Source organism: Patiria miniata, unplaced genomic scaffold (genome assembly GCF_015706575.1).
Source record: "Patiria miniata isolate m_02_andy unplaced genomic scaffold, ASM1570657v1 HiC_scaffold_22, whole genome shotgun sequence".
Taxonomy (NCBI): Eukaryota; Metazoa; Echinodermata; class Asteroidea; order Valvatida; family Asterinidae; genus Patiria; species Patiria miniata.
The window spans coordinates 14,866,141-14,893,852 of NW_024037061.1; the positions used below are offsets into that span (position 1 = coordinate 14,866,141).

The 27,712-nt window shown below is 39.3% G+C and overlaps 1 protein-coding gene and 1 long non-coding RNA gene across 4 annotated transcripts; one reads left to right on the forward strand and one right to left on the reverse strand.

Moving 5' to 3' along the window:
• Positions 1–88: 88 nt before the first annotated feature.
• On the forward strand, positions 89–27,345 carry LOC119730878 (RNA-binding protein cabeza-like). 3 transcript variants are annotated; one of them, XM_038203942.1, is made up of 15 exons: positions 89–213; positions 3,755–3,788; positions 4,846–4,957; positions 6,163–6,346; positions 6,902–7,195; positions 7,876–7,935; positions 8,397–8,493; positions 13,003–13,055; positions 19,759–19,833; positions 20,502–20,608; positions 21,132–21,261; positions 22,040–22,135; positions 23,721–23,892; positions 24,595–24,665; positions 25,650–27,345. In XM_038203942.1, exons 1-15 carry the CDS (start codon positions 192–194, stop codon positions 25,916–25,918), a joined length of 1,776 nt encoding a protein of 591 aa, XP_038059870.1. In that variant the 5' UTR covers positions 89–191; the 3' UTR covers positions 25,919–27,345. The 3 variants fall into 3 exon arrangements, with proteins under 3 accessions (XP_038059870.1, XP_038059871.1, XP_038059872.1); XM_038203943.1 differs by having other exon boundaries at positions 23,727–23,892; XM_038203944.1 differs by having other exon boundaries at positions 90–213; positions 4,852–4,957.
• Positions 1,636–3,135, reverse strand: LOC119730880. Its single transcript, XR_005271402.1, has 2 exons — positions 2,766–3,135; positions 1,636–2,348 (listed from the first exon to the last, which is right to left on the reverse strand). It is a non-coding gene; the product is annotated as an uncharacterized LOC119730880 (long non-coding RNA).
• Positions 27,346–27,712: the final 367 nt, after the last annotated feature.

Consider the following 27,712-nt stretch of genomic DNA (forward strand, 5'->3'; position numbering starts at 1 on the left):
CCCCCCCCCCCCCCGGCCTTCCCGCCTCTTGCACTCATTACTTTTATTACGGGAAACCCGCCTCGCGCGTGCGCATTCAGCTTTATTTAGTCTGGTTTCAGTCTCCAAAAAGCGAACTGACAAGCGCTCCCCTAGTACACGAGAGTAGCTACGCAAACCAGTCTAAACTTAAGCTTGGCATTTTCGACAAGATGTCGTCCAACGTAGATTCACGTGAGTATTATTGACCGCCTAAATTTATCGTTTTAAGATTTATATTGGTGCATTTAAAGAAGCTCAAAGTCATCTGTTAGTTATAAAGCATTTAAAATGTAAAGTTATTTGTAAAATTAAGACTATTTGTCAGTTTTTGAGGCGTAAAAAGAATGATCGTTTCAGCGTCCTGAACATTTTTTCGAAGTCGTCACTGGTAACCTGCAGACATAGGCTAGCAAGATTTATTGCGCAGAATCCGTGAGCGGGACCAGCCAAAAAGGTGGCGTGCTTTGTTTCGTGTGCGTGCGGCTCCAGTCAATTTGTAAATTATAAATTAATTGACTTCTTTGCTAAGTTTATTAGAGTCTAGATTTAGCGTATATTTCTAATATAACATAAATAAAGAGTGTGAATGTGATCATGGTCAGTACGGGCGCACGCACTAACTCGCGGATTGTCCTCAATAACGCGGAAATCCCCCGATCGGGGGACAAAATGTGTCCCTGTAAACACGGAATGTCTGTGTTTATAGGGACAGTTTTCGAAGATAAGATCTTGCGCCCTCAGGGGATGTCTGGCGCATGTCAAGGATGCTAAAATCGGATTCCTTGTCGAAAGACACCCCTTTCCAGTGTTTCACTTACGTAATCCAATGTATAAATCTCGAATTACAGGCCGGAGAATATTTCGGCCTCCAGCGCTGCAAACCGCATGGTTCCAGTATCGATACCGAATATATCAATAGTATCGATACTGGCAGTACCATTGGTACAGCATTGTTGAAGTCGAATATTACAATGCAAAGAATCGATTTTTGGTATCGAAAACGGTAAAGTTTGTTTTGTTTTGCACGTGCGACATTCGACCAACCTACCTGTACATAAAATGAATTGTCATGACGAACTAAACAATATTTTTCCCCAACTTTAATTTGGGCTAGTCACATAATTCTATATTACTAAATTAACTGTTTATATCCATATTGTCAGGTGAGGATGACCAATGAGGAAAAGCAAGCACAGTCAGTGGTGATTGCAGAGGGAAGTTGATGGACAAAATCACCAAGTGGGAAATTATTAAATACCGCTGTTTAATGGATGGGCATTTTGTAATTTGGCAGTTCTCTGTCATGTCTGTGATTAAACAAAATTCAAATTGGCGTGAAAAGTTATTTTATTTAACCACTTTAGTGTAGATGGCTCTTAATGAACTTACCTGAATACTTCAGATGCCTGACGACTGCTTGCCTTTTTATGACTTTTTTTTTTATTATATCCGAATCTAATTCATTATGATGCGCAATCTCTACATTTTAATGCATGAAAGTTGAATAAACATAAATCAACATGTGAAGATGCCAAGTGAAGATACTTATTCCTGTCTTATCTGATGGTAAATAAAACTACATTGTATTTAAAATTAAAGACCAGTATTCACAAATTTTAAAAGTATTTCCCTGTTGGCTCCATTTGTATTTATTCTTTCAATTCAAAAATCAAACTAACAGTTAAAATAATACAAGAGAAATGACTAAATATTCCTTCTTTTTTGGCACTCAAAAATTAATCACAAGGGATTACATCTAATTACATTCAATGTATTTGTCAATCTACCAACTATATATATTGGTTATGGAATATGTAATGTGTTTTGTTTTCTCCGATGCTGCTTTTGTATAGTTTTTCTGCCTACAACATTGCTTTGTTGTTTGTATTTAATTCCATTCAGTACATCTTATTTCAGTTTTTTGTAGGTTTCATTCTAACCAGTAGAGTTGAAACTTGTAACACATATTAACTCCTCCTTTTAAAGCAATAAGATTCATATCACGATCATGAATTTGTCCGACAACGATGTCAACAATATTGTCCTGTGGTATAATATTCTTTCACCTACAGAAATTACTTGGTTGAATGAGTCCTTACAAATAAAGCATTTTGAAGCATTTTAGGGACCTTTTCTGTGCCAAAAATTCTCCTGACATGCCTGAACATGATTAAAGCAGGTTTCATATTTCTTCAATAATTTCAAAGTAATATTGAATTAGCATTCTTCTGAACAAAAGCCAAAACAATATCTAGCAGCTTGTTCACTCTTTGATGCATTGAATTTAGCACTGCCATCACAGAAGCACCGTTGGAAGGTTGGTAATCCTAGAATGAAAAAAAAACACATAAAGGTAAGTTGGAACAAATGACAACTGATTAATTGTTACAATGAACCACTTTATCAATGAACGAATGATTAAAATTTTGCCAACTTTGATCTTATCAAACATTTTTTTTTTAATTTAATGGTTAAGCAAAAGGAGTTCATTTCTAAAAAGCAGCTGATCTTTTCAACTATTGCCTGTCCCTAATTTGTTTAGTCACATTTATTTATAACAATGAAAAAAGCAGTAAAAAATTATACAGCTCATTTTCAACAATCTAGCCTGAATAATATTGGTTTATAAATTACATGTATCGTATAATTGGGGGTGAGTTGGGTAGCATTCTCGGTCATCATGAGCATGCAAAATTATTTTAAAACTTAAAAAGTTCTGAAATTGAAACCAATCCTGTACTCACCCAACATCAAATTCAAACACAATCAACAAGGTCATCTGTAAAGACTAGCCCAAAACCCTGTCATCACTCAAAAGATTTCACAAAAGGTGCTAAATATGAAGAAAACAATTTTAAGAACGGAACATTCACATTGTGCAAAACAAAACACGAATCTGCCGTGCCCAAGGCTATTCTCCAGCCTAACTAAACCTACTATGACATACAGGTCAATTAAGTCAGGACACCAGGCTCAAAACGTTTGTCCCCCGATCGGGGGACAGTATCCAAATCGGGAGACAGCGCTGCTCCAAAATAAATTCGGGGGTCGACTGTCCCTGTTTTGGGGGACATTCTCTACAGACTGAGACAATCCTCGAGTTGGTGCGTGCGCCCGTACTGATGGTGATTTTGTGTGTACCGCTTATAAAGAAAAACATGAAAAATATTATACATCTAGTTCTAGAAAATTGAAACTTGTCTTTGAATTGAATTATCAATATCATTGTCATGCTTGACTGTGAAAAAAAGTCGAAACTCCTAAAATTGCGTGTGACGTCATGTACGTGATACATTGCAATATGCATGAAACGACATCGTTGCACGGAGCGTATTCGGGCGAGATACGACCTTGTTGCAGAATCAAGTTACGACCATGACAACCTTCAGTTCCAGACTTTGTCGTTTGTGTGGGAGAATATTTTTATTTTTGGGCAGTTATCTTTTTACAAAAAACAAAAAGAATTCCATATATTGCCATCACAAATTTTTCCTTGCAATGACCTATCAACCATCAGAAAGCGATAACATTTCCTTAAAAGTCAAATTTAGCAGGGAAAATATTGAAGCATTTACTGAGAAAACACTTAGAATTTTTCAGACCACTTTCATGTGGTTTGTGCACAGGGTGTCAAAGTGATGTCCAGGTATGGAATTCTTTCCCAAATTACATTCTCATGATTGTTGTTGTTCATAGGCCTAGATTGATAACATGTAGTTTTTTTATTTCACAGAATATGGTGCTTACGGCGCACAGCAGACCCAAGGGTGAGCTCTTCACTTCGATGATCATCAGCCATGTCAGCAAGATTCAAACGACAAGCACAACTTGAAAATGACCCAAAATCGTACAAATTTCAAACAGCATTGACAACATTTTGAAAATACCTGAATTCCAAAAGCAATTGGACAACTTCGTTTTCATGCAAAAAAAACTTGAATCTTGCTGCACATCGTTGTTTCCTGTTGATATTTTATTTGCTATACACCCCCCCCCCCTTTGCTCCCCACGAGAAGATACAGAAGCCTGTATCAACTCAACTGACGATGCATTCAATTTGTAAGAGAGAAATCCAAGGCCAGTCAGCAACATACACTTGGTGATCTGTAAAAGACAGGCTAGTCATGTGTCCATCTGTATTAGGCCAAAAACAAAAAAATACTCGATCTCTGGTCAGCGCGCGCGTCGATTTTAATCATGCGCGTCAACCTTTTTTTTTTTCAAATTAACACGGGAGCTACAACAACGCCCTCTATTGCCGCGCCTCCTCAAATGTTTGTACCAAGGAGCACCAAGGAATGGGGAAATTGCACCAAGGCAAATGATAAAGGGCACCAAGGCATTATGGAGGACACCAATGTATAATGAGGACACAAAAAACAAAATAGTACCCACCTTGTCTGTACAATACAAGCTTGAAAAAAAAAAAACACACACACAAAAAAAAAAGCGTCTCCGCATCAATTTCGGAAGTTCGGTCTTACCAGAGACCGACTATTTTTTTTTGGCCTTAAGTCAACTTCTACAAATACAAGCTCGACTTGGCAAACAGTCGAGTTGTCAAAATTGTCAGGTTTTCAGAGTGCTCAGTTTTCTCAACAGCCGAGTTGAATCTAGTTGAGTTGGTCGACAATCCAGTTGTCTGACATCCGAGTAACCCATAGTTGCATGTCAGAATATTACCTCCCATCTGACCATTTCAGACATAAACTGTACATAGGGTCAAGCCCTTCTCTTGCAAGTACCCAAGAATTTCTTTGACAGAAATCATGATGAACATGTCCCTTGAATAACCCAATTGCCCCACATATATTTCTTTCTAAGGTACAGCTATGGCAGTAGTCAAGGTTACCAGCAGCCAGCGGCTGGTGCAGCGCCGCCAGCCCAACAGGCCACGGCAAGCTACGGTCAGACTCAGCCGGCAGCATATGGCCAGGTAATAGTCGGGTCTTTAACCCTAACGTACCTGAATCCATCAAAATCCACACCCCTGTTTCGGGGGATTTTGGTGGATTCAGGATACCTCCATATTGAAAACGTTGGGGGATTTTGATGGATTCAGGGCATGAAGCCTAGCAGTACTGCAGGATTTTGATGGATTCAGGATACCTCCATATTGAGCAGTTGGGGGACTTTGATGGATTCAGGATCTCAACAGATTTACTACCGGCTAATTGGTGGATTCTGATGGACTCACTGGCCACCAAAATGTTTTTGCATGGCAAAATTGATGGATTTTGGCGGATTCAGGATACTTTCTAGTAAATGTACCCAAGGGGTTAGGGTTAATTCATTTCGCTGCAAAAAGACAACTTTTGATTGCAAAGTTACTGGCCAAGTGTTTTGCTGTGTGTATTGCCTATGAGTGATCCCCATCTGATTATTGCAAAGCCAACAAATTTTCTTAGTAGAATTTTCTGTTAAGCAGGTCCACAAAAAAGGGCCCAGATAGTGGAACTTGCATGTAACTAAGAATTGGCTTAGCTGGGAAAAAATTAATCTGTGCTGAGCCAGATAAAGTCCTGTCCAAACCGATGTGCTAAATGTAAGTTGGTTTGGTTTTCTTTTTCTAAAATCATATCTCTATGAATGGTTAAGATCCTTGCCTAAGTATTTATAAGTGTAGAACCAAACACAGTCTCTTTAGTATGGACAGAATATGCAGTGATCTATTTCTAAAGCATGTTTGCAAATAATTTCTAATTTTTTGGGATACCCTAATAGATCTTGTTAATCCTAAACCCCCATCAAATACCCCACTAAGTGCAACAGAGTTCAACACAGTTTGAAATGAATACCCCGCTGAATGCAACCAAGTGTAAAAATTGATTCTTCTGTAGTGTGTAGTGGCCCAGCACTTACCAGCCTTGACACTATGCTGAATGCAACAAATTGCAAGAGTTTAAACTGTTGTATCAGAATAAGCACTGTGAGCAGTTATCCTACTAAATCATAAATGCAACAAGAAGCAACGAAATGGGACTTGATTGACTGCTAAATATGACAGCATGCAGCAACTTTTTACCACTTGTTGTTTTCTGTTGCATGTAGCAGGGTTAGAGTTAAACTTTGCCATGTAGCTTCATTATGAAAAGTGTGTCTCACAGGAGATATTGATCAAACGCTGTTTCATACTCACAGACGCAGGCGGCCTATGGTGCTCAGCCAGCAGCTACCGGCTACGACTACAGTCAGCAGTCACAGCAAACCGGGTATGCCCAGCCCGCAGCCGGAGCCACAGCGACAGGCTACCAACAGAGTGCTGGATCCTACACCGCACCGGTATCCACATACGGACAGGCACAACCCAGCTACGGCCAGTCTGGTAGGTTCACGATGCTGTTTTAGGTCACTATGTCCTTGGCGTGAATAACTTCTGTTTGAGTCAACAACTTGTATATATATAGCCACTGTACCTGGAAATATTAGAAAGCTACCAATATGTTATATTCATTTGTTTTCAGTTAAAGGGTGGATGAAATTCAAAATTGCAGATTTCAGGCAAAGGTTTTGGGAGGGTCAGGGTAGAGGGAGTTAAACTGATTCCCTTTGTACTGTACAGCATGCAGCCTTGCTTAATTTAAGCAAATGATAATTTTCGAGTGTCGTGAAACACCCAACCCAATAGGCATCGCCTGTGTTACAAATACAGACATTAGTTGAAATGTTCATGTGGCACTACCAAAATTAATAAACTGTCGAGTCTACACATTATTACGAACATCAATTGTATGTCATTGTCCTCTTAGTTATATTTTTTATGCTGTCTTTAAAAACAAAACCTGTTAAATGAGTTTTTTTCCATGTTTTATCTCTCACAAGCATGTTTTAAAATCTGACTTGCTCTGACCTTTTGTTATAAACTCTTTATTTTTGATAGGCCAGACAGGTTACCCCAGCCAGAGCACAGCAGGCACCACCCCTCCTGTGACGGGCTACAGTCAGACTTCAGCCCAGGGTGGTTACGCCCAGTCCACCCCACAGGGCTACAGTCAGCCCAGCACGGGATCCAGTTACTCCGGTAACTCCAGCAGTAGTGGTGGTGGTGGTGGTGGCAGCGGCGGTGGCAGCAGCCAGTCTTACCAGCAGAGCGCCCCTCCCTCACAGAGCAGTGGGTATGGAGGACACCCGGGCAGCCAGGGGTCCTACAGCGCACCGGAACCTCCCAAGCCAAGTAAGACACGATTTCAGGAGGATATATACATGAGAATGAGGTGCATGTTTAAACTGTTTGCCCCCAGATAGTTTGCCCTCAGGTTTGTTAATACTACAGAGTCTACTGAAGACTCTCTAGGAATTGTATGGCACTTTATGTGTTAACTACATAATAGGAGAGCCATTGATGGACATGTTGCACGCATGCGCTGGTTCCTATGTGCAATTGACCTATCGCCGTTTGAGAGGTAGCCACGCCCCTTAGACAACCCTTTGGAGTTTTTGTACACAAATTTTTGTTTGTCTCAGATTTTGCGCGTTCCGCGTCCATTTGTATATCATGTAATTGGACAATATTTCAAAGCTGCGTTGACGCGATTCTACCGCAATAGGTCAATTGGCAAGGAGTCCAAATGACCAATTTGAATGCCCACAAATCTAGGATTTCTGCAAGAGAGCAATGCACTTGCGCATTGGCGCATGGCATTCATGTGTTTTTAAAATCAATACGTGTTCTACATGGGATAGAACAGGACCCCTCTGATATAAAATATCTACATCGGCCAGAACAGAGTGGTAGGTAAAACATCACAGGTGATCTCAAATAGTTGGGTACTAAACATTGCTTCGGTACCCCTTAGTCATTCTGTCTTGGCTAATAAGCCAGCTGACTGTAACTTTATTGTTTGTGTGTTGTAGGTGGTGGATATGGCCAGCAAGCAGGTGGTTCATCAGGTGGCTATGGTGGAGGAAGCCAAGGTAAGTTAGCTGGCTCTGCATTTGTGATTTGGGTTTTAACATCTAAGAGACATGAGCAGCTCTTAATCATCCCCACCGGTTAATCTTTCTTTTATTATGGAGACCAGTACGATGTCTCCTTACCACAATGTACAGATCTTGGAAATGCAGTTTGCTTAAGTGTTATTGGCAAATGTTTTCCTAAGGAATGCTTAACACATAAGAGAGAACACAAACAAAAGGTTTGCTGTCCTAGCTCCAAATCTCCACCCATAATTCCAAAGCTGCCTGCTGAATCCAGCAATATCCAAAAGCAGTTATGGAGCTTGCTCAATCTAACGTTAAAAGCTAGAAATGTGGATCCGTTGTCCTGTGCTTGGCATTGTATTCAGTATCGCGACAGCAAGTGTTGTGAGGTGATACTTTTGCCACAAACTCCTGTGTCCGTTTCTCCTCAACATAGTTCAATGTTTTCTCAACAGGTGGTCCTCCGAGTGGTGGAGGAGGTAGCTACGGTGGTGACTCTGGTGGTGCATATCGCGGTAGCCGCGGAGGCAGTGGTGGTGGTGGTGGATATGGGTAAGTTTCAATTCAATGTACTCCTTGTTTTGAAAGACGACTCTTATATTTGCTCTTGTCCTAAGTGTAAAAATTGACCCCAGTGGATTTTGATGCAAGGTTAATTGTGATGTAAGTCTTGATTCTGAGAAAATGCAAAAACCTGTTTGGGAATTTATAGGTGTGCTTGAGTTGCTGATGCGAGCGCTGTTGCGCATGCTTGTTGTTCTTGTTTATGCACTTTAGGTAGTTGGGTTCTCGGTAAGTGCGGTACAAATGCACATGCTGTCTTAAGTACAAATTCTACATAAAGTAAACTGGACGAACCTGTGTTAACAGGAATGGAGTACCCATCTCTCTTTCTTTAACGATTGGGCCAGACTCTTATGCTGCTGTGGGGGGATCGCCACACCACATTGAGTCTGTTAACTTCCCAGCATTGAATAATGCCGGAACCCATTTTTAACACCTGGGTTGAGAGGAGTAATTGAGGTAAAGCGCCTTACTCAAGGGCACAACACGCATGGCCACGGCTGGGCTCGAACCCACAACCTCATTATCATGAATCCTGGCCTACACTGCATGAATGATATTGGCCAGGGTTGTGCGTAAACATTTGTGCCACTAAGTGCCAGGTGAATAGGTGATAGCTTTTGCCCTGTCACTATAAGGTTTATTTTAAACACGGGGACAAAATCAATGGGCATGTTTGTTAAATGAAAATGGTAAATTCAGGCATGCAACTTTTCCTCGGATCAGCTGATTTCCTCTTTTTTTACTTCCCATTACATGTGTGCCATTGAAAATAGAGAAACACTGTACAAAGTCTCGGAAAAAAATTGAATTTCCTCTGTTTTTGTGATTTCCAGTTGCATGCCTGTAAATTAGAATATTCATTGCCATTTTAAAATGCTATTGTGTTGTGTGTTCAACTGACAACCTTTACCTACTCTCTTCACAGATATTAAACTGCTCCGAGTTTAATTATCATTGAAATAACATACAAGTATAGATTATTATGCTCGCTATTATGGTTGCTGGTTTAATACTTAATTTTTGTACTTTGGTATCTTGAACAATTGGTGCATTTTAAAGCTCAAGGTTAAATGTGTCAAATATGTTGGTAAACAAGGTTGTAGTTGTGTACATGCAATTGAAATTTCTAAGTGTCATTTTATTGGTTTCATTTGAAAAATAGTTTTGTTAAAAAGAAGGGATCCTAAACGACAAATTGTATATAACATCAATAACTACATGCATTACCGTAATGGTGTCATTGGTTCTTAAGATGATTACTTGTGGATTTTGTACCTTCAATGTACAAAATCCCCATTTAAATGCATTGGGTTTGGTATAAGAAACACTCCACTGTTTCATTCTGCCCTTGCTTTTTCTGTAGTGTAAGATGGTAATATTTTTACATTAACTTATATTGGGTCCTTAAAAAAATATTTCTTAATACATTTTTGTAAGTTTATCAAAGGGAAGACTATAACTTGCTCCATTATTGGTTTGTGTCGTGTAAATTGAGACTTTCTCTGGCTTTTTTTCTCTTTTGCAGTTTAAAAAGGTGTATTGTTTACTTGCCAAAAATTCTTGTTTACGTTTTTGTATTCATCCACTCTTTGCCTGCTACTAGTTCCAGCTCCTGATGGGTTAAAAAAAAAACATCAATGCGGTCTTAGTAATACGTTATCATGGTGTTGTTGATTTCGTACTAGTACATGTATCATTTTTTTCCAACTTTCACTCGGGAGGTAACACACTGAGTATACAGTGTTTATACGTCGGTGAAGGGCAAAAACCTAATTTGATTTACATCACCCCGATGCCAAATTCCATCTTATGAATAGTTAATGCAGTACCCGCTGCTGTGTACATCAGATTCGAACCGGCCAACCGATCCCGTTAGCTCAGTGGTCGAGTGGTAAGACGTCTGCACTAGAAAGCAGGAGGTTGTGGGTTCGAGTCCCACTCAAGTAATTTTTTTCCAACTTTCACTCGGAATTTAACACACTGAGTACACAGTGTTTATACGTCGGTGAAGGGCAAAAACCTCATTTGATTTGCATGTATCATGTTTTCATTTACATGAACATTGTATCTGTTTTAGGGTCTGTTACGTGAAGCTATAAAACGATTCTCCCCGAACAGTTTGCGCAGAGAGTGGTTATAAGTGTACGAGAAGAATCAACTTTTAAGTGTCAACACCTTTGCATGTCAAAACATGCATCTACAATAGTATCATTTTGTATTTATATTGCATGCAAATTACTTGATTTTATCTGATCTCCTGTAAAATTTGAGCGAACAATGCCAGTGCTGTGGAGTGGTCAACAGGAATCGTTTATGCACCGTAGCAACCAGATCTACAATGAGCAGTTCAGCACTGTATTTTACCTTCAGAGCAATTGATACTTGCGCTTGTTCGTTTGACTCCTGTGACTCCAATCTCAAGCTTGGTGGGATATTTATACATGATGACAGAATCCTTCATTGCTCGGCATTCGGTCACCTGTGTCCCTTAAAAAAAAGCCGTCATCTATTTGTGTGATATTAGAAGCCTGAAAGTCTGTGCTGCTGTAGTGTACATACATTTGTGGAAAATGTGAATGTATGTTATATCCAAGCCCAGAATTAGAATGTCGGCATGTTTATGTTGGCTGCCAAGATGTCTCAAGATGCACCTTTTTCCCATTGACTGCAACTTTGGTTCATGCTGAAAAACCGCTCTCCGTCTTGATCCACTTTGCAGAAATGAAACTGCCAACAATGTGCATTTCTCCCAAATTAACTCCAAAAAGCCATTCGCAAATGGAAACTTTTATTCATACATCTTGTTTGTTTGAGGAGTTCCAAGCATAGCAGTGAGTGACGCAATTATGGATGAAGGATGTGTTTGACCTGCAAGAGTCTTGCAATGGAAAGTTTCACATGGAATTTGTCCTTATCCTGGGAAGCCATTAACGTCGACGACTGCTTGCCATATTGTTGAAAAGAGACTCGACAAGTACTTTTCTCCATAATGACAAAGGCTTTTCTTAGAGAAGAACAATGGATTCAATATTGATGAGCTATGAAGCGTGGAATGCCAAGATTTGATACAGCTATGGCATTTGGTGTGCTCACACATAGGTCTGAAGCACACATTATTGGCAGATTTACGTAGCCGTATGGCAGAATTTTAGAGAAAATATCCAGGGCTTGAGATTCTAACACTTGCCTGCAAACACATTGAAGTTCTTCCTTGTGATGTCGATGAATGTTGATTGCAAATAATTCTGACCATTATCATACATTGAAGTGTTTCACCAGAACTTCAAATGAACGTGCTGCACCTAACATATTCCGTCAAGGATAAGCCCAAGGAACTGCATGCAGAAATTGGATAAGGTTTTTACCCTCGGTGTTGGAATGCTATATCTGCTCAACTTTCTTACTATGGATTTCCGAGAGTTTCAAATGTACATTTCTAAATGAAACTTTTCCTCAAAATTATTTATGTTTGATAAATGGGTAAGTATTTTTTGTGGAAACATCTTTCTGTTTTGTTTTTTCTAGCATTAAAAATTTATGAGCTTTGCTGATGAGGTTATCAGTTCACAGATATCACTTCTTGTATTTGTACGTACCAATTTTCTGCAGAAGCATATAGGTTAAAAATAACTGGAATATTACAGCAGTTATTAGTTCAGACTTGTGTGTGTTTCGTGTCTTACCATTTATCAATTTCCCCCTTGATTTTAAAGGTGAACATTAAATGTGTTACTGATATTGATTTTTTTGGTATTACTGGTAACATATTGCCAAGTATGAACAGTATCATGGTAATGATAGTTACGTATTCAAATGGTAAACCAGTGAATTATTGTATGGATTCTTTGTTTAAGTATGTTGCTACGTATACAATAATATACCAGTATGTTTTTCTATTTTAAAAGTTTGTAGGTTTTTGTATTTTGCATGAAAGATAGACTGATCTTGGGCAAAACGCTGTTTTAAAATTATGGTTCAGGATTTGAAAAGCGTTTTCTGGTTGTCTTTTTTTTCTTTTTCTTTTTTCTTACTTATATGTACATGTAGTCCCTTTTGAGAAATATTATTAAGGTTTTGCATTTCACGATATGTAGTCACATGACTCGGGAAGGTCATGTGATCGGTCACGTGTCTTAGTCGGGGATCAGTCTATTTGAATGTGTACTTTTAAGTTGGTAATCTTGCTCAATATAATGGTTACAATCATGTGACACAGAGATCTCATGTGATTGGTCATCAGTAGTCTTACATTGGGAATGGGTAAATTTAAATTTTTCGTAGAATTGTATCGTAAGTGGAGTATTTTCGTCATGCAAATGCAAATATTTTTGTTTTGGAAAAAAAATGCCAATCTTCCTTGATCAGCTCACCGGTGGGTGCTTACAGTGATCCAGGGGGCAGTCAGACGCGAGTGTCGTGGTACGACCCCCGTCTGGTCCCCTGACTCCTAAGCATTACAAACCCTACAATGTATCTCCTGCTAATTCCTCCTAGTGGTGACCGAAGCGGCGGTGGCAGCAGCAGAGGGGGATACAATAAGTTCGGTGGTAAGTTGGGTGTTGATTTTGTGCCTCTTTGTATTTTTTTTGTTGGTGTTTCATCGATTGGTGGGTAATGCAAGAATAATGAGGCACTCAAAAAAACCAAAAAAAATACTGCACGTATGAAGCGTGGGGATTTTTTTGAATGCAGATTAAAAAGGTATGGATAGTGTAGTAGTTAGACAACAAGGCTATTTTTTCCTTCATTTCCTTCAAAGGAAGGCATTAGACATTTTTTTTTTTAGAATGGTTAAATCTACTTTGTACTTGGTACTGCATACACATACTTTGAATACATGTATTTTTCCTCCCGAAAGACAATTGTGGGTTTTCTTTTTTGGGGGGGGGGGGGTTAAAACTGCATGGAATTTCATAGCCTACATGTACCTAAGCAATTAAGAGAATAGGAATTCAAATATGTCCTCATCCATGTGTCTAAATCACTTTGGGTTTATTAAGTGGGAGTGCAGATTAAGAGCTTTTACCATCGACCGACGGAACAAGGATGATTCACTTGAAATCTGGGAGTTGAAAATTTAGAACCTGGCAATTAACATGTGATTCACATGAACATTTTTTGGTGCTATTTGACCTTTTTGTTTAATGTTACTCTTCCAGTAAACACTAGATAATTTGAAATGTTATATGTCAGTGGAGGACAATTACTGAAAAAGCGTAGTTCCATTTGTCCTTTTTATTTTGAAAGAGGCGCTTCCTTAAATGGGGAGAATTATGCTCAAGTGAGAGCATGAACGAATTCCAAGTTGAGCGGGCTGTCAGTGTGTTTGGTCTTGGATTCATACTGTACTTTTTAGAAGACAGTTTGACCGAGTATGAGCAACAAAATATTTAGTGGCATTTAATCCCATAAAGTATGCATCATTGAGTTCGTACAAAAGTATGTTTGGGGTATTACACATTAAGTCAAAGTCGTTATAAAAGTAGACTATTGTACTTAGCTATTCAAATATTGAGCACATTGTGTTTAAACATTGAGATAATCAAATGTGTGGGTTTTGGGTGTGTATTCTTTTTTCTTCCTTTTTTTTTTTGCCCTGACAATTGAGACGGTTCTTGAAAATTGACCGCACAGATGAACTGGTTGGTTGGTGTGGTCTTGACCAAAATAACTGGGTCACTGCGGATAGTCTCTTTAAACTCGGGCGGGAAAAAATCATGTTTTGTCTTCATTATGGAAGGAAATCAAGAAGTATAAAACTAATTCCTTGTGCACCATGTATGTGTACATGGAAAAATAGCAAGAATTACAAAAGTAATTCCCTTACATAGTGTAGGTTGAGAGGAGTCTTGTAACGCACGTTATCCCCATGCTATTATTTTTACTAGGATTACCAGTCGGCAGTTTTTTTATTTTATGCACGTCTTTGGTTGTGTTGGATTGGAGGAGGTCACATTGTTATGCCTAGAAAGGTACATTTGAAGGTTTGGCATCAGAACAGTAAATTAACTGGTAGTTCTGAAGATGTATGACAAGAGTGTCCATTTCACAGGAAATCAAGCATGTCAATAAGGAACTGATACTCAACATAGGTGGCGCGTCATGGGAAGTGTCTGTTTCAGTGTTCATTGGTTACAACCAGTGTGGTTCTCGTAATTCAGGTTGGCGTGGTATGCAAAAGGTTTTTCACAAAATTGTTTGCTGAAGCATAAACTACAGGGACTGTAACAGTTTGAAAGAGTCTTGCATTTTTCAGTTTAATCCTCAATTGTACATTGCAATGGAGGATTGTGGTTTAAAATTTTGTGTGGGTAGTGTGAATAATGAATTTCAATAAGTAAGAGTAAAGTGGATTGAAAAAAATATTTTATCCTGAGACAGAAGATTTATGTTCACGTGATGTCTCAACCCTGTTTTGTCCCTCGTTTCACTCCAGGAACTCGATCAGATACCCCCAGACAAGTTACATTTGGGAAAAAAAGACCACAATGGACACTGATTTTTTTTCTCTCCATTAGAAATTTAGTGGAAGGACTTAATTTTAGCCAATTGTAACTTGACAGTGCAAGACACAGGACCCATCCTATATCTGCAGGTTGCGATACACCTGTTGAGCTTAGATTTTCCCACACAAAGCAGTTATTTGTAGAACCTTTTTCTCCTACAGACTACAGAAGTAAGACATGTACATGTATTGGTAATGGTGATCGTAGATAGTGGCATGGGAGTGCAAAATTGTTGACCCAATTTTTGTTGTCGTGCTGGTAGTAAAAAAAATCATAGTGTTTTTCCCCCTATTCTTGGTGAGTTTTGATAACAGAGTGAGACTATGTACCATTTACATCTAAAAAAAAAATTTGTTTGCTAAGAGAAGGGTGCTATTTGCAAATCATGAAATCTATACATTAGCTACATGTTCATGAAAGAAATACTTTAAAAATCTTTTTACACGTACAAGTAGACATGGTAGATAAAACATTGTCAGAATGGTTGAGGTGAATTTGAAGTAGAAGTTACAAACTATTCTTTCAAACACTAAGATCTGCGTCTGAAAGAGGCTCGATGTTGGTCTTAACCACTTCGCGCCGGGAATATTTTGACATTGACTGGACCCAGGCACGGGATTGTTTTTCACCAACCTCGATGCCAGATGGGTTCAGGCCGTCATCTGCTGGTTCAGGCTGTCATCTGCAGGTAGCACACCCTGATGTTTCCGGCCTTGCTCGCTGCGAGCGGGTCGCAGACAGATATTTCCGGCCTTGCTCGTTGCGTGTTTTTCCGTCATCCGTTCCGAATACCTCAAAAACCTTTGCGTGTATACACTTCATCGGACGTGAACTGGTTAACATACATTTAACTTCACTGAACTGCTCATTACTATTTTTTTTAAATGGTACAGCAATCACAGTGCGCTACTAGTACACGGTAATTAAGAATGCATAGGAAAATGATAATGTAAATGCCCAATGTAATCTGTAACTATGTCAATTGTACTTTTGATTTGCTTATCGAGTGCTACATGTATATATTGCTGTTCCGGCATTTTTAACTTGGAGTACTTCTACATTTAACAGTAAGCTATGCATGGATGTAAAAATTAGCATAAGGAGAATTTCGCGGGAAACTAGACATGGCTGAAAAGTGCAAAATTTATGAAATCTTTAGAACTATTAGCATCACAACCTCAAATATGGTATCAAATGAAAGGGGACAACAAAGGCGTTTTATTGAGTGGTATGCCAGTGAGATAAAATGAGGTTACATGTATTCTTTGTCCCCCCCCCCCCAAAATGGGATTTCTGGGGCTAAAATTATAAGTTTTAGGTAGTCGTTTCGGCATCTTGTTTTCACATGCAAAATGCAAGTGTTTTTGTTTTTGAGGCTGAGAGAAGGGTTTAAAATTATAAAAATAACACCGAACATAAAATACCATGATTCAGTATGGTATTCTGTGTTAGGAGTTGATTTCAGACACGTTGCCTCCGAAATGTTATAATCAGGGGTGTGAAATCTCAGCTTTAAAGCTGATTTCAGCTTTTTTTGTTTTGGATTTCAGCTTTTTTCCCTCTCTTGCTGTGTACAAAAGTATAGGAGATTTCCAAAGTTCAGCTTTTTTACACCTTTTTCAGCTGTTTTCAGCTTTTTTTTATCAGTGGTCACTCACACCCCTGTATAATGCAACGTCCGTAACAACAAAAGCATGGTGTTTCAATAACTAGATTTCCTTTTTGTAAAATGCCATCGTGTTGTTATAGAGTGAACTTATATCTACCACAAACTGGTTATTTTTTTAAATTCTTGCGAGAAACTTAACAGACTTTTATCAATGCGAACTGAAGATCTGTGTCTTAAGCAAAACATCCCTAACAGTCGTTTTACAACGCTTATTGTTTTATACCAAATGCAGACTAGACCAGCGGTCCACTGCGCCGATTATCACAGTCCCATTGAATTTATTTATAAAGATCAGCGAGATGAAATAACGTTCAGTGGAAGTCATTACAAAGGTACATTGATGGGTGAAGCTTAAGTGTGTTGCTTGAATTGGAAGACGGGAGCATGATACCCGTTTCGGGACAAAAGGTCTGTCGTTGACAAGCTGCAATGCCCGTAGTTTTGAAAAGACGTCGTCGTAAATGGGTTGAGAACAATGCTTTTCATCGCATTGGGTCGGCCAAAATCGTCGTAATAGCCGAAGTCTCGTTATGTCCGTGCACGTAATAACCAAATATTTCCCCATAGTAATGTACACAAATTGATCGGGACTGGGAGAATGTGCTCGTTACATCCGAGATATCGTTATGACCGAGCTCGTTATAACGGGAGTCGACTGTACAAACAATTCTTTCACTGCCAGTATTTTACTTAGTTTTCACAAATTGGTTTTTAGGGGACTCTGAATGTAATGTCCGTAACAATGTAATTGCTCACAGCTACATTTTTGGTCCTTCCTGGGAATCATTGCTCTAGTCAGCTCTACAGACATGGGTGGCACGGGTGGCTTGTGCGTAAAGCGCTCGCCTCTCACCAAGGTGACCACGGTTCAAATCCTGGCCGCGGATCGCATGTGAGTAGAGTTGTGCGTTGGTTCTCTCCTGTGCCACGAGGGTTTTTTCTCCGGGCCCTCCGGTTTTCCTCCCTCCGGAAAAATCAAACACTTTCGATCTCAGGCTGTGCTCCGTGGTCTTAAATGGGTCGATGTGGCCGGCAGCCAGAGGCGCCTTTACGTGCCAGCGGCCCGACCACGTTGTAGCTGCGTCCTTCGCAATTCAGCATCCCAGCTGCGAGTAAGGATGATTAGCCTCCCAAATTATTATTATTATTATTACATGAACGGGTTAAAAATGAAAGCTTATTCACATGTTGGACACGTCCTTCATGGATGCTAGCAATTAAAATTCGGTACAACTCTGTGCATAAATAACACAAGGAGTATTAATTTGAAGCGATGCCGGTCAGTCACAGAGCAAATCATAACTTTAAAAATATTATTATTTTGTTTGTTGATCGTTTGAATACATTTAATGACTTAGATTGAACTAATCTTATCCTGAGACAATAGGACTGATATTATGTAGATGTAAGAAAGTAGCACAACTACATACATCTAAGTTGACCAAAATACGCTGGCTTCACAATGTAAAAGGGTTGAAATAAAATTCCAAGTTTTTAGCAAACCTGAATCTGCAGTGGTCAGTCAGGTTTGATGGTAATGTGCTGATTTTCCAAGTACATGTAGCCTTTTTTTTTCTTTCAAAGTATTAGATTTTCACATCTTGTGATTAAAAATATCAAGTAGGATTGTTTGTTTTGGCGTTTCACTGTGGTACTGAGGGGGAAAATGAGTGGTATAACATCCCACAGATGGGTAGAATTACAGAAAATTGGGGTTAAATGATGTTGAAAGCAGGGTGTTTTTTTTTATTTGTCTTTTTATTGTTATTATTTTATTACTATTTGATAAGTTTTGGAAATTGTGTGGAGGTGCACTTTGACATCCAGGGTACAGATAAAATATACACATTTTTTTATTACTTTTGAAAAGGTGCATTGATTTTTAAAAAATTACTGCAGAAGGGAAATTTTAGATAAATATAAACCAGGCGGTTCTTATTATTATTATTTTTTTTTTAATGTTTGGTTATTACTGACACTTAAGTGTGCATTTTGCACTTGATACCTTGGTTACGGAGAGAAAAAAACAGTTATTGCCTTTGAAAGGGTTCATTGATCGTTAAAAAATTCTAGATAAAACGCGTACAAGGAAAGTATTAAATTAACATAATGGGTTTTTTTTTCAATAGGTTGACTTTCATGGATATATTGTCATCAGTCAGATGGGCCTGGTCATTGATTAACTTTACCATTCAGCCAACTTTTTTTTTTTTTTTACCCCTTAGTGCCAAAGTTTCAGTTGCTTGTGGCACAACAAAGTTGTCCCTAAATTATTATGTATACATGTAAACATTCAAATGCTCATCTTTTACATGTAAAAAAAAAATGCTTCGGTTTTGTGTGGTTTACTTTGGAAAAAAGTTGTTGCATAGAAAAAGTTATTGAACATCAAATGGTTGATAATCCTCTCTGGTCTTGTGTTCTGAAAGTAAAACCATGTGTGTCAGCCCCCGTAGGGTGCATACTGACAAGGTGTGGTGTAAGGTGAATACTGAATATCCTAGGAAATCAAGTTTTATCTAAAAAGTCGGGTCAATAATTGTCAGTCCAACACGTAAGCCTATAGCACTTGTCTTGAATCCTGGTGGTATTACTTTTTGCTACGGCATTGTTCCTGTAGCTGCAACTCCAAAGCTGGATGTGTCCATTGTGCGCTCAGATCTTGAAGAGTACAGGCTGGACACTTACAAAGTATCACGTGTTTTCTGTAATTTTTTACGAAATAGTTCAGCCTGTGCATCGGTAGTGATTTGCATCGGATCTTGTTGTGGAGCTTAACTTTCCAGTGGATCTGTACATTTATTTACACTTCAGTGGGAAATGGTCTTCAGTTTTCACGCAGCAATCTTTAAGGCTTGTACAATTTCCATAAGAGAGTAAACATGTCTTGCCTTCAATTCGGGTTGTAATCTAAGGTCTGTGAGAAAAGTTTTTAGACTAAGCTGAAATATTAAGGGTGTCTGTGCATTTGAACTAGAATTGCAAGTATAACTTCATTTCGTGTTGTACTGTTGTCGCTCCACGTCTTGTAATAACTTGTATTGACAGGTGTATCCATTGTTTCTATTTTGACAGATTCTGGCCGTGGCGGTGGCGGTGGTGGCAGTGTCGGAGGTGGAGGCATGGGTGGGGGCAGTTCCTATGGTGGGGGTAAGTTCAAGTCGAGTCATTCAGCAAGGTTGCACGCAATTTTAGGGACGACAATTCCCCTGGAAAATTTGGGCAAGTGGTTATCTTAGAATACCATGGTCCAGTGGTTACGGTGTTTGACTTATGTACGAAGGTGCGTGGGTTCGAACCGTACCAGGAACATGGTGTTTATGCCCTTGGGCAAGACACTTAACTACAATTGCCTCTCTCCACCCAGGAGTATAAAAAGGGTACCTGTGAGGGTCAAGGACCGATTGAGCGCTGATATCGGCTGCCGCGTGGTCTCATGGCCTGATGAACGGGGTAATAATTGTAAAGCGCTTTGAGATTGTTGATACGATGGAAAGGGCTATATAAGCGCAACTATTATTATTATTATTATTATTATTATTATAGTCCGAGTATCATCCATTGTTTAACAGTCCGCAAGCTCCGCAACAACGTGTGATATCTATTTATGCATGCAAATTTTATGCGAGCCTATGCCCCAGCCAAACAGAAGTTCGTCCGAAGCTGTTGATTGGTGAATTGGCTGACGTGATGCAATTCGAAAGTAAATGGTGATTATGGACAGTCTGTCACTTGCAGTGTCAGAGGAAGTTGTTAAAATCTCAAGTGCATGCTATAAACAAGTTGATATGAAGTTGATTATGTTGTAAATGACCCAGATGAGCCTAGGAAGGACCTATCTGCAGATACCGTCTTCATCAGTGGACTCGGGGAAACCTCGGAGGAACAGTTAGCGGACTACTTCGGCAAGATTGGTCTCATCAAGGTATTTGAATTCACAGATCTATTGCCCAGCTTGAGACAAATGAATTAGTACAAGGAGTGCATGTATCGTCAAATCTCATGCGAAGAACCATAAAAAGTCTTCTCACGCATTGCAAAGTTGTCGTCATTATTTTACAATTGATCGTGGAGAAGCTGCAGTTGATCGCTTTGAAAAATTGTTGAACGGTTGTGAAGATGGTGACAAAAAGCAGGGCTACTAGGGGTTGCAAAGAGGAGGTTTGAAGGTTTGCATGGTGAAAGGGTAATAATAAGATAAATAGTTGCGGTAGCACCATGTGGTAAATCTCTTTTGTGAGATTGTGTGGTTCTGAAAAGAACCGGAGGGACTCAACATTTCGGACAGTATGCTCTGCCCGTCGTCAGGAGACTGAGGGATTCCAACGAGGAGGTTGGCAAGTGATATTAAAAAAAAAGATAGTCCGGTGGAAACCGATAGCTCCAATGGCTCATAGAGTCCCAGCATTTCTTAAAAACTTTTTTTTTTTTTTTTTTTTTTTTACTAGATCGACAAGAAGCTTGGCAAGCCCAAGGTGTGGATCTACAAGAACAAGCAGACGTACCAGCAGACCGGAGAGGCCACTGTGACCTACGATGACCCTCCCTCAGCCAAGGCAGCCATTGACTGGTTCAACGGTGAGTCACGGTCACTCGTTGAGAATGACCTGTGCTGTGGGCCGGTCTGAATTCTGCCATTAGTCTTGTCCATGTTTTTGGTTTGGGTACATGCCTCACAGTGCTTGTGACCGAGTTTGACAAAGATACCGGGTCCCCTTGCCAAATGTTGTTATCTAATCTGTCAAGAGGCGCTGTTTTTCTAGAAATACAGGAAGAGATCATTGTGAGGATAACCTTAAAAAGGTTGTCCAAGTTTGCTGCTTGTATTGTTTCCTACAGTAAAAACAATGCATTTAACATTCAGAGCTGCTTGGAGCACGCTAAGTTTACTTCGAAAATTGCCTGGAAAAAGTAAAATTATAAAAAAAGATAATTAATTGACATATCTCTATACATGTATCTGTATTTACAGTGGCGATAAGCACAACCTTACTGTAGTGTGAAAAAAAAATTCAGAAGCTTCAAAATCTTAGCAAAGTAGAGCAGCATTTCTGAAGTTGCTCTCTTCGCACCTTCCGGCATAGGTTGCTAAGAAGCCTAAAAGGCATAGGAATTGGTTTTCGAAAAGCACAAATTTTGTCCCTGAAAAGTCATGTGAGAACCGTGGTCATAGTTCAAGCCAGGTGTAGTCGACCTTTTCACCTCCTAAAAAAAGCAGGCAATCCTGGCTCATATTTCTATGCTTCAACAGATTTGCTGTTGGTAGCAGGTGATGTAACCAACATGTTGAGGTTCGTCCTGGGCCTAATAAAGAGACTTTGGTATTGAGTCGAGAATTCTCATGTTCTTTCTCTAGGCAAGGACTTCTATGGTAACGTAATCAAGGTGGAGTTTGCCACCTCTCGTGCCAACTTCGGGAGCAACTTCAGAGGTCGTGGCGGTGGAGGCTTTGGTAAGAGACATGTTACCTTGTCACGAGACATTGTAGTTAGCATTCCATTGATTGCCTGCACAGTAAAACTGTACAACCAAGATTAGTTGTTACTTTTTGTTGTTCGAAATGCCTGACGCTGTGAGTTTCAGGCATCATGAATGGTTGAGAGTAGATGAAGACATAAAAGTGTACACTTCAATGCCTTGTGAAGCAGATCTTTCGATGTGACAATTTCAATTTTACAATTTCACATTTAACATTTGTTGTTGGGCGCATAGCACCCTTGGGTGTTCAAAACGTGATATCCCATATCACAGCAGTCGACAATTGTTTTGTTATACATGTACCTCTGTCTTGGATTCTTTGTATTTTGATCTAAAAATCACGAAAACAAACAGCAGTAAACACAACAATCATGACAATCAAACGTCAATTGACGTGCATGTCGGGTGCTCAAAACAGCTGATCGTACATACAAATTCATAGCACACTCCCTGTGGGATATCACGTATGTGATATCCCCCCACGTGATCGTTCTAGACCAATGAAAATACAGTATTCAAGAAAGAGGTAAAACAATTTATGTTGCTGTTGCTGTTTTGAAGGTCGTAGGAAAACAACAAAACAAGTACAACCTAGAAAACCCTGGATTGGCAATTCTTGGTAGGATTCAAAACTGAAGGGCCCAATTTAATAACAGTGGCTATATGCAGGCATGCAACTTTTTCTCGGATCAGCTGATTTCCTCGTTTTTCACTTCACACTTATGCCATTAAAAATTGAAAAACACTGTACAAAGTCTTGTAAAGATTGGAGTTTACTTTTTTTATGTTACTTGCAAGTTCCATGCCTGTACGTGCTACTGCAAAATTTGAAACAAGCCATATACATTACATTACCTTCTGATTTTTGCTGAGTTGATACTTAAAATGTTAAGCAAGTATTTTTTTTGTTTAATAGCAGCTTCACGGCATTAGTTCCAGACCTCACAGAAGTACAAACATATCAGTTTCACTGGAGTAATCACCTGTGAATAGTATACAAATATTGAGTGGCTCAGAGTGAAATGGGAGGAATATTATCGCAAGGTTAAATTTTTAGCCGAGTGAACTGGAAAAGTCCAGATTTTACCGAGCGATAATAATATTCCTCCCATTTCACAATTTAAAGCCACTCAATATTTGTTTTATATAACTGACATATAGATCCTTGTCATGTGATATATTTGAACTTTTATTTCAATAAAAACTGGAGGAAAATGTTTTTCTCTCTTCCAAACCACCCCTTCACGAAAATGTTTGAACCCATCGTTGTAGCGCTGGCTCTTTGGAACAATACGCGCTACGTGCAATGCTGAACGCGCACACCAGCATGCATTTGCACATAAATACCGCGTCATGGAACAAGAATGATCCTAACTGTTCAATAGTATTTCCAATTCCCCATGGGCAGATAGTACTTTTTGAGCCGCGGCGTGAATAGGAGCAATAACGAATGTCACGTGATGTGAGTTCCACCAATCAAATGACAAGGATTTGCATGTCGGTTATATAACTTAAAACGAAGACTTGTTTACCATTTCCTATGATTTGATTCCATGAAGGTGGTGGTGGTGGTGGTGGTGGTGGTGGATTCCGTGGTCGTGGCGGCGGTCGTGATGGTGACAGCGGGGGTGGTTTCCGGGGAGGTCGCGGTGGTGACAGGAGTGACAGGGGCGGTGGCGGCGGTGGTATGGGCGGTGGAGCACGGCAGGGCGATTGGATATGTACAGAGAAGTAAGTCCGCCGTTTTCTATTAGTACTCGTATTCTTACACCAGGAGACACTGCAGAGGCTCTGATGCTCCAGAAAAATCTAAGCAGAATCAATGAATACATCAAGTCCTCTGTACCAAATTTAATAGTGATAAGCTGGTTTTCCATTTTCAACTTTTCTCTTTTGACTACAAATTTGTTTTTCAATTACATGGAATTAAATTATGGCCCAGTGAATGTGGAGTTAAATGTCAATAACCATTTCAGAGCATTGGAATTTTGGGTGAAAATGAAATGCGCTTTATAAGCACAGCATATTATGCAAAGATCTAAGCCTAAAAAGACAGCTAAATGTCCATCATGGTTGCTAGACATGGCACCATTTTGGCATTTAGCAGCATTATGAATTTTTTTTTAATGTCAAACACCGTTTGTTCAAACAGTGCTCAAGCACACAATGGATTTACAGCACCAATTGTAAGGAATTTGTTGAATATTGCAAACGGCTACAAGGGATTTATGACTCAGTAAATCATTGCCAGATGGATTACTATCAAATCAAAACTTTGCATAAACTACTTGAAACGTTCAGATAATTTTTATCGCAAAACCTAGGCCTGAAGCATATGCAGTGTATGTCAGTTTGGGTGATGTAAGAAGTCATTCTTTTCCAAAGGTTGTGAGTTAATAAATAATTCTGTATTCTACTTTTCTTCATTTTCAGTGGTTGCAGCAATCACAATTTTGCCCGTCGTGACAAGTGCAACATGTGTGGAGCTCCCCGACCAGCTGATGGTAAGCATACAGCAGTGCAGTCTAGACATTTCAATTCGGCGATTCACAATGCAGTGCTCCACCAAGCGTTTGCCACGGAGAGTTCATTTTTACCAGTGCATTGTGGGAGATGGTGGACAAATTCGCAGCGAGGGACATTTGAAATTGTTCGTTTTTCCAGTCAGTAGTTTTGTAAGCGTATGATTCGAGGATCTGTTTGCTCTTTCTTTTTTTTTGATAATATGCTATGCCCCAATTTATAACAAATTAGCTCAAATTGTCTACTGACACTCATTCAAATTGGTCATGTTTTGTCGACTGTAAACTTGAAAATGGACTCTCCATTGCAAACTCTTGGTGGCGCACTGCATTGTGAATCACCCAAATTCAAGGGACAGTTTGTAGCTTACGTCAATTTTTTGAGATCCTGTTAATGGTCTTGCAAAAATGTCTTGGTGCAGCTTTTGGAACTTGCCATTTTTACCCACAATTTTATTGAATTTCCATGTGTCCTAATTCACATGGGAACTGTTGAGTCAATTTTATTCAGTCTTCAGTGTGTATAGTCGTAGCAAAACATTTCAGACTTCAGTACAGTTGCTTTAATAGATGTATTTCATCCTTGAGTAAATACTATGTTCAAAGTTTTTTCATAAGGATGCAAAAACAACAACCTTTGACCCTTTGCGACTCGCACACTGAAATAGTCGTTCCCCACACTCCAGGCTTGCGTCACAATACAGCATGACAAGTTGATAGTTGATGCCACAAAATGTGCATCTCTTGAGCGTTCACACATGATTGCCAAAAACCTGTCATATACTCAAGTTCATTTCATAGTTAAAGCTCTGCAAGATTAACCAATGGATTGAACAACTGGAACAGTCCACAGAACTTGTGTTAACAGTGTCACAATTGACGGACTTTGGACAATAAGCAAAACGAGAAGTTTATAAGAAAGCCGCTTTCAGTTCTCGCTAACACATTTGTTTCTTCATTGGACAGGTGGCATGCCAGCCCCAAGCGGTGGCCCAGGCTTTGGTGACCGTGGTGGTCGCGGCGGCGGTGGTGGTGGTGGTTTCCGTGGCCGAGGCGGCATGGATCGCGGCGGTGGCCGCGGGGGCTCTTTCGGTGACCGTGGTGGTCGCGGAGGAGGGTTCTCACCCCGCGGGAGGGGCGGAGACAGAGGAGGGCGTGGAGGGGGCTTCCCACCCCGCGGTAGGGGCGGTCCCATGGACAATCGCAGAGGAGGGGACAGATTCCGTCCGTACTAAACTTGACCAGGACAACTTTGTGAAATTTCTTGTTAAGCACCGGTCTTGTTTCTCATTATTGTAATTAAGCATTTAAAAAAAAGCAGGCAGATTGTCGTCATGGATAGTTGTGAGAAATGCCTCATTTGACTTCAATCAAAGTTACATCGAGAGGTGTTAACTTGATATTTGGTTTGCCCTTCCCCAGTGTAATTTATATCAGCACTGCTTAACTCTGTGCCGTCAAAGAGCTTGGGAGGTCATGGGTTCGAATTCTACCCGAGCACAAAAGTAAGCACTGCCCATATAATTATGCAGGTGAAAGACAAAACTGAATGTTGAAATACCTTCCTCGTTAAGTGAGGATATGTAAATATTGAACTGGGGTTGTCAAATGTGCTAGACACATGTACTCCACTACTTTTGTGTTCACCAGTAAAATGGGATGATCTGTTGGTACCTATTAACAAAAATTAATTCCTTAGTTAAACAAAATGAGCTTTTAATAGAACCTAAATGATCAAATTGTATTCAAAATGTTGGACTCATCATTTTGTCTTGCCAAGTTCTTTGAGTTTGTCGTCACCTATAAACTACAAATTGAGGTTGGACCGTAAGCCAATTCCTATGTCATTTTTTCGGGTTTGAGTGGTTACACCCTAGACCTTTTGTTGGTTCCTGTCTTTAAAAGTTATTTTATGAAATTATGGGGATTAATATTTTACCTGCAAAAGGCCTGATCACAGTACAAATGAGATTAAATTCAGGAGCTGATTTTAAATGTTACTCACATAGGAACTGAGTTTCAGCTTCCATTTTTCCAAGGTATCAGGTTTTTGTTTTTTTTCATTTTATTCAAAAAATGTCGGTCACCTGATTTCTAAATTGCGCATGTCATTTTGAAGGGTTTAATATTTGTTTAGTATCATTTGTCTTTTTGTGTCCACATTTTCCACACAGATTTTAAGGCTTACAAATTTTTAGGAAAAGTCGAACGCATTTGCTTTAATTTGAACTACAAGATTTCATTTGCCTTTTTGATTTTGTTTATTTTTTTTAATAAAAAACTTTGTTCTTTGCATCAAACCACCAATATATTCTTACATCACGCATGTCATTTTGCATTTGGATTCAAAAATTTGTAGCAAGTCACTATAATTTCCTGGGAAAATCAACATTTTGCATGAGGATTGGAGGTTTTGTATATTCTTTTCATGTGGAAGTCATTTCAGGCAAGATGCCATATAATTAGTTCTGCTATATTATGAAATCTCAGAAATTTGTCGGCTGTGTATTTTGTTGGAGATTCAAGGCATGTTTCCCACTTCCAACTTGAGCTTTACCATTCATGTTTACTGTACACTAGTGGAACGCAAAACTGTTTTTAAAGTTTTAGATGTAAACGTCTCACTGTATTAATAAAACGTCTTGTGCTTGTAGAACCGAAATGTTTTGATAATTTTCTTGTGTTTGTATTATTTCATGCTCAAGTACAACTGGTATAGATCTACAAAACTCACATTCTGAAATTTGAACATTTTAAAATTTGAAGACATTAACACACAAAACAAAAGCTTTTCCAGACAGTAGTATCACAAAGCTGAAAATTGTTTAAACTACCAGGAGATGTTTATTATGCATACAGCCTAATAATGGAAAATGCAAAGAAAAAAAAAATATGCCATATAATTTGCTAAGAAAATAATTTTAGGCTTACTCTTTCCCTCTCGAGGAGTGAGACTTGTCAAGATGTTTTTATCAGGATTTTTTCTAATTTCAGGATTTTTTTTAAAATCCCTTTGCCCTTGGGATGCA

Bases quoted from the DNA above. Each gene is read 5' to 3' on its own strand.
- LOC119730878 (XM_038203942.1), top strand. From the start codon at position 192: ATGTCGTCCAACGTAGATTCAC. The intron at 19,834-20,501 runs GTAAGTTCAAGT...TAAATGACCCAG, and splicing joins GGGCAGTTCCTATGGTGGGG to ATGAGCCTAGGAAGGACCTA. The intron at 24,666-25,649 runs GTAAGCATACAG...TTCATTGGACAG, and splicing joins AGCTCCCCGACCAGCTGATG to GTGGCATGCCAGCCCCAAGC.